At 41.8% G+C, this 13,136-nt stretch overlaps 1 protein-coding gene and 1 long non-coding RNA gene across 6 annotated transcripts in view; one reads left to right on the top strand and one right to left on the bottom strand.

Moving 5' to 3' along the window:
- The window catches only part of fgd4a (FYVE, RhoGEF and PH domain containing 4a), a 34,619-nt gene extending 21,652 nt beyond the window's left edge, over nucleotides 1-12,967 (bottom strand). For 2 of the 4 annotated variants that reach the window (XM_011607002.2, XM_011607003.2), the window contains exon 1: nucleotides 9,453-9,667. In XM_011607002.2, coding sequence (XP_011605304.1) covers nucleotides 9,453-9,528 — 76 coding nt within the window. In that variant the 5' untranslated portion in view covers nucleotides 9,529-9,667. Of the gene's footprint in view, nucleotides 1-3,513; nucleotides 3,927-9,452; nucleotides 9,668-12,771 lie in introns of those variants that run through there. The other 2 variants (XM_003967193.3, XM_029841818.1) reach the window with 2 other exon arrangements.
- Nucleotides 9,648-10,253, top strand: LOC115251031 (uncharacterized). 2 transcript variants are annotated; one of them, XR_003889577.1, is made up of 3 exons: nucleotides 9,648-9,767; nucleotides 9,871-9,979; nucleotides 10,097-10,253. It is a non-coding gene; the product is annotated as an uncharacterized lncRNA (long non-coding RNA). The 2 variants fall into 2 exon arrangements; XR_003889576.1 differs by having other exon boundaries at nucleotides 10,053-10,166.
- Nucleotides 12,968-13,136: the final 169 nt, after the last annotated feature.

Below are 13,136 nucleotides of genomic sequence, written 5' to 3'. Positions count from 1 at the left end.
GCTGTGAATACATCAGTGACTAAATAAAGTTAGCAGCAGTGCGCAGCGATGAGTTCTACAATTAAGATCGAAAGAGCGAGTTAGAGATAACGGACTGAATGACTGGACTCTGAAACAGAGGATTGATTGTTGGAAACAGACTGCGATAACGCTGACAGGAAGTCATTGTCCCATCCTCGATCTCTCTCACTTCAGTGCATTCCCTGCATGCGTGTGTGCGTTTGTGTGTGCGTTTGTGTGTTTTCTTTACTATTCTAACCTATCTTTGTTGCTCCTTCTGTCTCCTCCTGCTCCCCCCAGGCCGGGACCTGCACAGTCCACCTTGGATCACAGCTGCTGGGCTGGAGCTCCCAAATGTGTCAATCAATATCCTGTCCATCCAATCAGCGTGTCTCACCGGGCCCCAGCAGAGCCGTCTGTTCATGAACGGACAACGGTGCTTATTCACAGGATGCCCTTTTGTGATAAAGCTGGACCAAAAGGATTTGAAACGTCTCACAGATGAAGAGTAGATATGTGAAAGTGACCTATATCCACAAGCAAATGCTATTACTCTTTTGGTGTGTGAAGCGTGCGCATGTGCCCACGCATGCCTGCACATGCATGGAGACCTGCAAATAATGCCTCTATAAAAAGTAATAGGCTTTACTAAAAGCCCAGCTGCACCCTTGTATTTATTTCAATTTAATCTGGTAGTCACCAGTGGTTCCACATGCACCCAGGGGATCTTCAGATGCAATTTAGCCCCCACTTGACTTAATGCTCCACTTAACACATGCTCCACTTTTTAGCAAAACAGTTCCAGAAATAAAATTTTCCCATCTGCTTAGTGAAAGGAAACAACTTGCTGAACTTAAAAATAAAGCTCTGTCTCCAAAAATAACCCCATGAGAAGTTCTCACAGGGTTACATTAGTGACTAAGTTCGTACTCCCCCTCCAAAAGCATCGGTGATATTCTACAGGAATGAGCGCTGTCCTACACGACAGGTTATAAAAAGTATGCAACTGCTGGATATTTCGTTTACGAAACTAAAAAAAAAAAAAAAAATGAAATTCTAAAACTGAAACATAGCTCTTTTAGTATTTCCACCAAGCTGCAACTACATTCAAATGCTCTCTAAAGCTTTGGTTCTGCATGGGTGGATCTCGCTAGCTCTAACTTTGTCATCATAATTATCACTAACACTGCAGAGAAATGAGGGGGAAATTATATTAAATTTATCATCTTGACTTAAGAAAAAGTTATTCTGAAATATTTCCAAGTCATCTGGAAACAAGATTTTAATATCTCAGTGAAATTAACTTATTTAACTATTGATAAGGTGGGCTGGCATCGCAGTCTGCTATTTTAAAAATGTACAGTAACTAAAAAACTGGAGTGTTTATAATCCAACACCGACTGATACAGTTTGATCCTTCATAAATGGCTCCTTGTTTATCTGCTTTGCGCCAGGGAAAAGGTTTGCAAAGGGAATTAATTAAGCAGATCCAATTCAGTACATTGCAAGGGAATAATAGATTCTGCACCATCAAAACCCGGGCTCAACTGGGATTATTGAGCTCAGTATGAACGTGGCGCCTTGATTAAATACACTGACGTACGGGGCAGATTTTCAGGACAGAGGTGAACTGTACATAGAACACAGTGCAGAACTGCCTGAAGGCAAACCTGCAAACCACAGACGACCAATGAGAGAGGGAGAGAGGCAGACGGAGAGAGCGGGCAACAATGCAAAAACCTGTTCTCCTTTTAACTAGCACTTCATCTTAAGTCAAATTCTCTCTTCCACATTCCTCGCACCCAAAACGACATCTTTTATTCACCCAGATCAAAAATAGTGAACATTAACACACTTGTGAATCTCTGTAAGGCTGTGTTCACACATACAGCAGCTAATCTGACACATCCTGTTTGAACCCCTACTGTGTCAGCAGTTCTACTCTGCGTCAAGCCCGAGTCAGTCGAAAGACAAGCCGCCATCCGCAGACAGGAGGATATAAAGAGTGGATGGTTTCTGAACTTGCACTGGAACCTGGCGCAAGGTTTTATTTTAACTGTAAGCTTTTAGACAGAAGACAGCAAAGTACAAAATACAAGCTGCAGCACAGTCAGAAAAGATGTGAAACCACGTCACGCTGTGGGGAGGCAAAGGTTCCTCTGAGAATTCAGCAAACTTTGTGTTCTTGTCACCACTCCTTCCCTTCTGAGCATTACAAGCAACAGAAACATGAGGCTTCTGTTGCTTGTAGTTCCTACTTTCTGAGATGTTGCAAGCTTTGTATTTCTCATTTTTTAAAAATCAAAAATGTCTTTGACAACTGAAAGTATAAGCTAACAATAAAAGGGGAAAAGGGTATACACACACACACACACACATATATATACATATACATATACACATACACATGTATATATACACATATATATATTTTTTATTTTGGCATGTGAGCCACATAATCTGCTCTATGTGGACATTTCTGACCGTGACTTGTCTCCACCAAGGCTGTTGAGTTTGCTGCAGACACTTTGTTAATCCTTGCTGAAGCTTGTTCCTTTGAAGTGCCTTGGTCGTGTTAAAGGCTGCTAAGGGATAGCCTCCATTACGACCCAAACAACAAGAGTTAGGGTTAGCTATATGAGATAATGGGGTTACAGCAAATACCCTGCTGCAAATAAAGGTTCCAATGTTCCAAAACAGCAGAGAAACTGTGACCAAACAGACCAGGAGGTTTTGTTGATCATTTTAAATTGATTTTTAGATTACAGAATGACCAATTACTTTATACTTTGTATTATGTTTACTGCGATAAGTAAAAGTTAAGGTTTAAAAGGTAAAATCATACAATCACCCACACACAAACAGGCATGTTTAGAATGGTATCTTTTTGAGGACTCCCACTGGCATAATGCATTCCCCAACTCCTTACCCTAACCATTAGAACAAACAACAAACCCTAATTCTCCCCATTTGACATTTTGGTGTCATGTTTTGGTACTCGGTACATGTAGCATGTACAGGAACACAGATACTGGCTCTGACATGTGCACAGACTTGCATATTTTCCCACAGCTCACTGTGGACAGCTGAGGTCGATTACAACGATCATGCCAATTTATGTGTGTGTGTCTGTGTTTTATTTAATATTTTTTCTGTAGCCAATTCTACAGCACACACGGATGTGCACATGCGCGCGCGTGTTATCACACACACACACTGTCATTCTCCCAACAGATCAGCATCCTCTCTTGAGATGTCTAATAGAAAGTGTACTCTATCTTGGCCATTATGTACGTCAAGCTTGTCGCCTTATGTCTTCAGCTGTGTGCATGTGTACCCATTAGTGTATATATGGATGACAGCAAACTGCATCTTCAGTGTCTCTGCGGTCATGAGCCACCCACATTTTAGTCGCCTCTTCTAACCCAACACCCTGCGGCTGCATTGTGCAGTCTATGGATCCAGACCTCTGCCTGCTGTAGGGGTGTAACGTGAGATAAAAGAAGCACTGACCTGGGCGGAAGTCTGTGTCCTGTGAGAGCAGTGAGGCGGGTTCCTGTAGGGGAATAAAAAATCCGTTGCGGGAATGAAGTGAAAGGACCGCTCCTTCCTCACTCTGTCGCTTAGACTGGCAGGTTCAGGCTTGTGTTAAACTGCTACCTCACTACATCCTCCCTTCTCTTTCTCTCTCTCTCGCGCTCTCCTTCACATGCACTTGCCTGCTCCGTGACAGACTGACTCGCCCTTTCACTCACGCTCCGATCTCCCCCTATCTAATGCTTCTATCTATCCTCTCCTCATTTCTGTCCATAGCGAGGGAAGATAATAACATTCCGCTGGAGAGGGTGCATATGGTGGGGGAGGTAGCAGCACCAACCACAGAGTAAAGCCCCCTCTGTATGTGTGAGTGTGCATGTGCGTGTCGCATGGACAATCAGTTTCATTGTTGGGTAAGGGGAGGGCCAGTGAGGGGGAAGAAGCCAATGGCCATACTCATCTGCTGTCCCTACTGCTGCCGGTGGCTATAACAGAACATAGGTGACACATACATTACCACCACCAGGAAAAAAAGAAGAGGGAGGGAGTGACATAAGAAAGGAAGGGACAAATGGATTGTCAAATCGAAGCTTCAAGCCACACTTTGGAGGTTCCCATCTTTTTATGGTATTCCTTAGCTTCTGTGGGAGATGCCTTTGAGGTTTCTTCTTTAAGGATTCCTGTCTACAATAATGGTGCATGGGAAATGGGGATAAAAGCCACCCACTCTTTTCCCATGGCAACCAATTTAGTGGCCATGCACTCCTGGTAGGTAGCAAACTGAGTTTCTCACATTAATCAGTTGTCTATAGAAAATATGAAGTGAAATGAAGTGTGTCATACTTCTCATCAAAGTATGACACAAAACTGAATATGTGCAGCTCCATCCACAAGGATTTTCATTTCAGGGGGAAAAGGTTGGCTGAAATTGTACCGTATCTAATATGATGGTATCAAGGCTTACATCTGTTGTTTTATCTCCTTTGTCACGGAAAAACCTGCCTTCAGACGTTCCCAGGTTTAGTTACTGCAGCCCTGGAGCTAAAAGAGACCAGCTGTACATTTTAGACAGACATCACAAGTCAACAGTGTTCTTCTTTTAGGTTCCAGCAAAAGTCAACATGTCCGAAATCCAATGCAATTAGAATAGAATTTGTACTACAGAAGTCACTTACTCAAATTTCATGCAGAGAAGCATTTGGGTTCCTGCTAGTTTCTGTCAGCACAGACAAAAACTTCGACAGACAGCAACATTTCCCCTTTTTTAAAATCACATGAGGTTATTTTAATTACAGACAAGATGCTATTTGCAGAATTACTGAAAATGCAACTTTTGCATGTAAATTATCTAGCAGCTCCTTCAAGCCATTGATTGTCACTATACAACACTGATAAATAGGGGTGATTTTAGCTGCTAAATAGCTTTAATTTTTAAGAGACATATTTTGTGGACCTTAATTTTGGTTGCAAAGGTGCACAAACCAGCAGAGCTATGCATTTTAAACTTTGTGATTTTAATTCAACTTTAGGGAATATTAGGGAAAGTCTCTTTTATGGCTCTTAGCTGTGTAACACTTCAGTCTCACTTCTCTTACAAAGCTGTAAATTCATCATAAGGAATGATGATCATCAGTTATCTTAGCCTTTTTTCTTTGTAAGCAGGACAGGTACTCATAAGAATAAAAACTTTCACAATAAAACACACTGTGCAGACCTTATGACAGCTCTGTAACCTCAATGACTGAGAAGGCAACAATTATATCCAAAGCCCATCATCAACAGCAGTCTGCACTCCCCGCATGTCCCTGTCGAACCACGTGCCGGAAAATAGGGTGTTTACAGAAAGAGCGGTCATTTGCATCAAAGTATGCAGACATTGGTACCAACAGTTCAGTGATGCTTCAAAACACTACCTGATCCATGCATTTACAGAGGTATAACAGTGATGGGGACATAAAAAAAATTGAATTCAGAAATGCATAAAAAAAAATATCTGCTTGATTTCATAAGAAATTCAGTTTCATTTGTAAATCTTTACCTGGACCTGGATAAGTAATTTTGGCAGAACCAGCTTATTTTAAAGAACAAATTATCATCCTATAACAAATAGGAAAGCTTTGGAGCCTATCCCAGCTGGCGGGGTGCACCCAGGACAAGTCTCAAGCTCATCACAGGACCAACATACAGAGATAGACAACCATGCACACTTGCATTCACACCTAAGATTAAATATAAAGTCACCAGTTCACTTATCCCCCTCATGAAGATTTAGATTGCATAATCTTGTAGATGGAGGTATGAATAAATCCATTATGGTCCCCTGCCCCCACTGAAGGGTCCATGACAAACCATTAACTCTTTCCTTCAATATCTCTTTTAACACTTAAACAAATTAGATTAAAGTTAAGTTAAAGCTGATAATGAAAGATCCTGCCCCATTTAACAAAAATGTACATTTACTTCAAAAACTGTCAAGAAATGTGACGAGCAAAAACAACAGGATAAGATCTGGCTTTTTATGGGAGCAGATGTCATCAGAGAACTGAACTGTTATCTTGTTCAGGAAATGAAATTTACAGAACTGCTGAAAGGATCTGAGGTGTAATCATTGTTATAATAGGTTTGAAAAAACAGATCCAGCCTCTTTTGAGCCAAAACGTTGATTATCATCAGTGGGCCTGGTGTTTCCACGGTGACAGTTAGCAGAATCACTGGATTTCAGGCAGAGAGTGATGCGTTTGTTTAAATATTCCAAATACACTGTGCAAAATAGCCAAAAAAGCACATACATATAGAAAAACCTTTTCGAGCGCAGAAATCCGTTTATATCATGTAAATGCATGAATGCGCTGACACGTATCACAAAAGGGGACATGTTATATAGAAATGACAACGATTCAGAATGATACACTAAGAAATGCAATCAGACAGTGCCGAATCTGGGGTCTGGCACTAGATGAGCGTATCCTTTCAGCTCCGCAGCCACAGACCAACACACGTGTGGACTCTAATTTAGACCTGCTGCGCTTGTGTCTGGATACAAAAGTAATGAAACACATAATTTAAGACCACTACGTGTTTTCCTCCACCTTACTCTTGCAGCTTTTCCAGACTTCTCTAACCTCGAAGCAGTCAGAGGTCAGACTGACGAGATCCTCAATCCTCTCTCAGAAATGTGTTGTGGACTGACTATATTTCTGTATTAAAGAGGTCTAGATGCGCCTTTTGGCGTTTCATCCCTCGTATCACTAACATCCCATTTGAAAACAACTTGGACATCACTGTCCGCACCATGCAACCACAATCACTGGTGGTTATCTCTGTTGATTTATGGTAGACGGGTTTGGGGTTCTGTTTTAACTGGGGCATTTCTATATGCAGCATGGCTGCGACTCTCTTCCCTGTGGGGTGCAGTGCTTAACCTCACACCAACTAGGTCCCCCCGCAGTCCAAAACCATGCATATTGGGTTAAATGGAAACTCTAATTTATGTCAAAAGAGAAACAGATCATGACATATATTCCATTCTGCCATGATACACTCATAGCACAACCCCTTAAATTTGTTCAGGGTGAAGATTTCCAAGTGACAAATTCAGTTGACATTTGAAAACCATGTTGTCAAAGTGCGAATGGCATTTTAGTGAAACCTGCATTCATGAATGAAACATTAATATATGCATTCATACATTTTGTCTTCCCACTCACCACAGCTAACAAACACCTCCCACCTGCTTTCTCTGTATTTCCCCCCCTCTCTGAGGCCTCTTTTCTTATTTACATTCATCTTAAACCAAGTATCCTTTTACTGTCTGTGGCCTGAGAAATGAGAAAAGGGTGAGAGAGCAACATGGCTCCAGGTTGTTAACCACATCATCTCTATAGAAACGCAACCACGATTGTCTTGCATTACTAATTGAACCCATATCAGCCAAAATATAACACACACACACACAAACACACACATGATGGCAAATATAACAACACATCATCAGGTTGTTGAAGCTTTCTGCTGACAGTTTTAAGTAGATTTCATAACAGTATTTCCAGCAATTGAATAGTTCCCAACATGTTCTTTTATTAATATTCTTCAGATTTTATAAACAGTTAAGTATTTTTTTTCCAACAACAATCAATTGAAGACTGAATTTATAATTGCTTATGGTAAGTTGTACATCATTAATGCCTCACATTCCGAAAGTTTGAAGCAGAATTGTAGGAACTGTAGCTCAGAAAAAGGAAATCACCTGCCTAGTAGACTTTCTTGTTTTAGAGACTTATGAGCCATCTGCAAACCTTCCATGTTAGCACACCTTGTGCTATAAAATCAGCAGCTTGAGGCCATTTACACCTGAAGTGCAAACAAAAGCAAAAGCTCAGGGGAAATTAATAAGTAACTACTTCAGGAACAAACGGCCATGCAGTCATCTGACAGAGGGAAGATGCAGATAGGGCACACAGAAACTTTGAAATGGAGGTAAAGACAGATGCTGAAGCAAAGGTTCATGCTGCAGACATCAATACTTTGTCGTAACAAAGTTCAAGAGATCATACAGAAGAGTTCATTTCATTTAGTCCGGTGTATATTTGGAAAAAGGGGAGTTTCCTCTGCACTAGGTTCTGAAAGGAAGACATCCTGGACAGGTTTTTAGCCCAGCACTCACCATTCACTCACACATTCTCACAGAGGAGCACTTTCGAGCGTCCGAGCAACTAATTGTTCATGTTTTCAGCCTGTGGGAGGAAACTTGAGTACTCACAGAGATGCTGGGAGAACACGCAAACATAAGGTTTTCACCACTGTGCAATTTGTATAGCATTATTCTAAATTCTCTAACTACAAAAGTGACGTCAGTAAAAGTGATCATTGTCTCTTAGTATTTATAGCACGCACTCTTCTGCGTGTGGGTGTTTTCAAACTGCCTGATGGGTGGAGCTTTAAACTAATGACGTACCTTCAGGTAAGTTCTATCACTTATTATCTTTTCAGCCTACGCAGCACACACATTGCTGCATGTTAATAAAATGACGACGATCTTTTGTTTGTTGTGTTTTAAAACAGAAATGACTTAATTAGTCTGACAATACTGTGAATCCTGGAAACTCTTAGCTCAAACTGTTGGAACTGACAGAAAAAAAGAATCTGATCCAAACACAGTGAGTGCACAAATGCTGATACTGTCAAGTAGTGTTGCTGCTGCTTGTGGCACCGTCTCCCACGATGAAACAATGAGCTTGGTGAAAGGACCAGGGCCTGCTGGTGTTCCCAGCCTTTTCCTTCCTGCCAATAAGAATGAAAGTAGAATTCTTCAGTGTTTCCTCCCCTCCGCTATTGACTTGCCGAGAATACACCACCCCATAGGAAAAGGTGCAGTTGCAATGTTACGACATGCACATGTGAACGCGCACTACGTGAACCCGGTTGGGTAAAGGGTTGTCAAGGGATGGTGCCAAGACTCCAAAGTGGTTGGAGTCTTGGCATAAGGGTCTTAAGAGGGAGGGATGGTTCCCAGGCCTGAGAGAACAAAACTGTCTTTTTCCAGCATGGTCAATTTAAATCCTCCCTCACATTCTGGTGCGTTTGCTCGACACCAGCAAGCCAGCCATCACACACACGCGCACAGCCACACACATTAACACCTAAGAGGTACTTGAGCAAATAGTTGCCTCTGCATATCTTCAAAGTAAGAATTACGTTTCTTTAACTTTAAATATGCTTCTTACAGCAGGAACACTCAGATGGAGCATTCATACAGAAACAGAAGGACCAAATAAATGAATGAAAATGACTACTTGGCTAATGTTGGGTTTACATAAAAATGCAGCAGAGATCATTTTTGTCAAATCATGCTTAGGTGCGGATAGTAAAATAGTGTTATTAAAGGATGGCAGGAATGTGGAGTCTCCAAATCTTACCAAAACAGCAGAGTAGACACATCACTGTAGTTTTACCTTTACGGCTCCAAAACCAGTACTTGCGCCTTCGCTTCATTATTTATGTCCAGTCCAGAATCTTTTATTTTAAAAAAAGAAGAAAAATCCAACCAAAGTTCTCCTCTTTACATGTCTTCAGTAAATGTTTTCCTTTCCCCAGTATATCCAGTGTGCAAGAATCACCTACCCGAGACGACATGTCTAGGATGGGATCTCCAGTAATGTGAGATCAGGCGGGCCATGCTGCGTCCTCACCGGAGGATAGATAAGGTGGTGAGGGGCAGAAGGTCAAGGAAGGTGACCAACAAGCAGTGTAGCAACCAAAACAATGGCCTGGAATACACCTGTGTTTAATACTTTCTTGCCTTCCTTCCTTCCCTGCAACAACTGAAAAATGAAGAGTCAGCACAAACAAGACCCCCCGCTGAAAAAAGCTGAGACCCAGCACAGGAAGCCACCAACACCTTCACACACTTCTTGCAAATGGAATGTCCTTGATTTCGTAAAAGGTGAGAAAAAGCCCAACCCCAAAACATTGAGGTTTCCTCACATCTTCCTCTCTGTAAAGTTACTTCCTCAAAGCTCCTGTAGGTCCTCACCAGCAGATGTGCTGAATTGTCCCGTAGGCCTTCTCAGACCGAGCCTGTGAGACTTTCAGAGGGTTCAGCAGCTGCCTGGGAAGACCCTGACCGGCCAACAATGCCAGTCAGGCGGGGGAAATGACACACATTGTAGACAGGAAACCCTGCACTTACACAACCGATATCAATGTAGGACTGATATGAAGCGCTGATGGTGTTATTTTTGTCCTCAATCAGTGTCACGCCACATATAATCCAAATATAATCAAAATCATGAACAGCCCTTTCTTCCTGGAGAAACCAAATATCTTGTATATTAAATAATTCAAACATGTATGTAAAAACCAGGGCAGATTTTAAACCTGAAAATAACAAAATTCAATATATTAATCCTGTCATGACCCTGTTGTTAACAACAAGTATTGACATTAGTTAACAGTACAAAGTTTAAACTCCAGTGTGTTTGCATTTTAGTGGCACCTAGTGGTGGAAATACAGAAACTAAAGCCTGATTTCACCTGCGAGGTGAATTCTCTATTAAAAAGAGCCAAAAATGCAAGAATTTGGACTTTAAAAATGTGGATTTACTTTCAGGGTAATGAAAGGGGAATTTCATGAATTTTCACGATAAAGGTAATTTGTGTGCAACCATTTCTCTTTTTCATCATATATATCATTACATGACAGTTTTACAAACGGTTAATTGATTTGTGGGAACATAAACAGTATTTTCTTCTTCAATCTGCATGCATCCCAAAACCCAACACGCCTATGACTAGGAAAACCGTTTCAGTTCATCTATCGCCACCTGCTGGAGCATTAGGAAATCAGAAGATCTCAAACTAGCAGCCGTTTGACTCAACAAGATTATACACAAAAACACAGGTACAAATCCATCAACAACTACTGACATCATCCACTGAGATGATCAGCACAAATCCTCAAAAAGTGCCACAGGGACCAACATTCCATCAAGCAGTGTCACATTATCAGAGGAGATTTTAGGGCTGAGAGGAAAAAAATACCTACAACAAAGGACAGGACAGCTGTGTCCTTCCTGAACTAGCTTAAACTATTATTTGTAAGCTTGCAATTTACTTTGAAAACCCACAGACAGACAGACAGACGGACAGAGGGACAGCCAGCCAGCCAGCCAGCCAGCCAGCCAGACAGACAGACAGACAGACAGACAGACAGACAGACAGACAGACAGGATCGCTGTCTGTGTAATGATCTTGTGTAACAGTGACATAAAAGTGAATCATCTTAATGCTTTAATGAGCAGGGCTGCACAAGGGAGTCACTGTTGCTTGTAGTGAATTAAAGCACAGCAGAGGACAGTCTGGGGGTTCAGTTGGGCATCAATGGACACCAGTGGAGCCAAACAATAGAGGAGTCAGTTGTGGTGCAGACCACACAACGACTGATTCACATACAGTCCCACTGCTGCTGTTCCTCACATAAGCAGCCCGTGTTGGAGACATACAATAACACAGCACACAGCGCCAGAAATAAACAGCTCTGGAGAACAACACCGGGAGATTTATGCTAATACGAAGGCACTTGGGGCACAAAGAAATATTAGGAAGCATTAGATCTGAAGACAGACTTAGGCTAAAGCTAAAGTTGCAAATGGGATGTTGCATCCAACAATTAACTCTGAGGGAGGAGATCAGGGAACAGGGAGACCAGACCGTGTGTTAGAGCAAACTACAGATATTTCACTTTGGTGAGTTAATAAAGTTCTATATATTTGTTGTGTTTGGTCCTTTTGTTCATCCACAAATTTGATTTCTACAAGAACAACAGGGAGGTTCATGACAGAAGGAGGTGGAACAACCATATAAAGAAGGAGACAGCCATAGGAATACAGAAACACATGAGCAAAGAAGTCCAATGCAAACAGGCAGTGTTCAATATACCAGTGCTGATCACATACTCTCACCCTTTGGGATTGTGTGGCAAAGCGTTTTGCAACACAAAGCATTGTGCAATGTTGGGGAGAAGCTATGAGGACTAACTTTTATCGGACTTGGACTCTAATTGATTCACTGTGACTCAGTTTCAAATCATTCACCTGTGAATGAGATCGACAGGTGTGACTGCTGACCTGCATTAATAGCGCAGCTGCGATAAAAAGTCAAATCTATGAAATTGCAGGTTTAAGATCAGAATGGCACGCTCAGCAAATATCCTCAGCTGCATGTTTTGACAAGCAAGATAAAACAAAACAATGAAGACGCCTCCTTTCTCATGCCGAGAAACCATGATCCTCTCACAAGGAAGCTGTCAAACACTATGTTGTCCCACCTGTAGTGGTATTAATGGTGTCATAAGAGAAGTCATTGCACCACATGCAGACTATATTGCAGGACAAAGTCCTAAATTGAAAAAAGGTGCCCTCCAGCATGTAAATGGTTATCCAACAGGCTCTGACTTGTCTTTGAACCCTTCATACCTGCTGTGTAAACAAGAACGGTAATGTAGGTGTGTTCTATGACTTTCAAACAAATAAAAAACACCCCTCCAGACCTAAACAAAAAGCCATCAACTTTGTCACCAGCAATAGTTTATACATTTTAACAACTTTCTTTAAGTACCGTAAAAACAAATAAGGTAGAGATATAGTTTTTTTTTAAACTGGATTTTCTGACAAGTTGGTCTAACTGATGATTTACAGTTGGCTTTAAGCTGTTGTGGAACCATCCTCCAACACTCACCGTCTTCTGCACAAACGTCCAGGCTTCGCTGCTTCCTGCGAAACGCCACCCTTCTGAAGCCGTCCATGGTACTGCGAGGCAGCGCTCGCTCCAGCAACTCCAGAAACTATTCTGAAAAACTAGTGGAGTCCAACAGTGCTGAGACAACGATGTGCGCGTTATCCCACAGTGCGTGGTGGCGTTCCTCCATCGGCGCGTCTCAAGCCCAAAAGAAGACGCGCTTAAGAACAGCTGCATGCACGGGGATCACCGGATCAGTGTCACCTTGAAGGAACCCGCCCTTCACACACGCGTGCGCACACAAACACAAACAACACTAACACGCGTGATTTTTCTAAAAATAATCTGTGTAAACCTTAATCATG

Source organism: Takifugu rubripes, chromosome 9, assembly GCF_901000725.2.
Source record: "Takifugu rubripes chromosome 9, fTakRub1.2, whole genome shotgun sequence".
Classification (NCBI taxonomy): Eukaryota; Metazoa; Chordata; class Actinopteri; order Tetraodontiformes; family Tetraodontidae; genus Takifugu; species Takifugu rubripes.
This window is presented reverse-complemented; position numbering and strand designations above follow the sequence as displayed.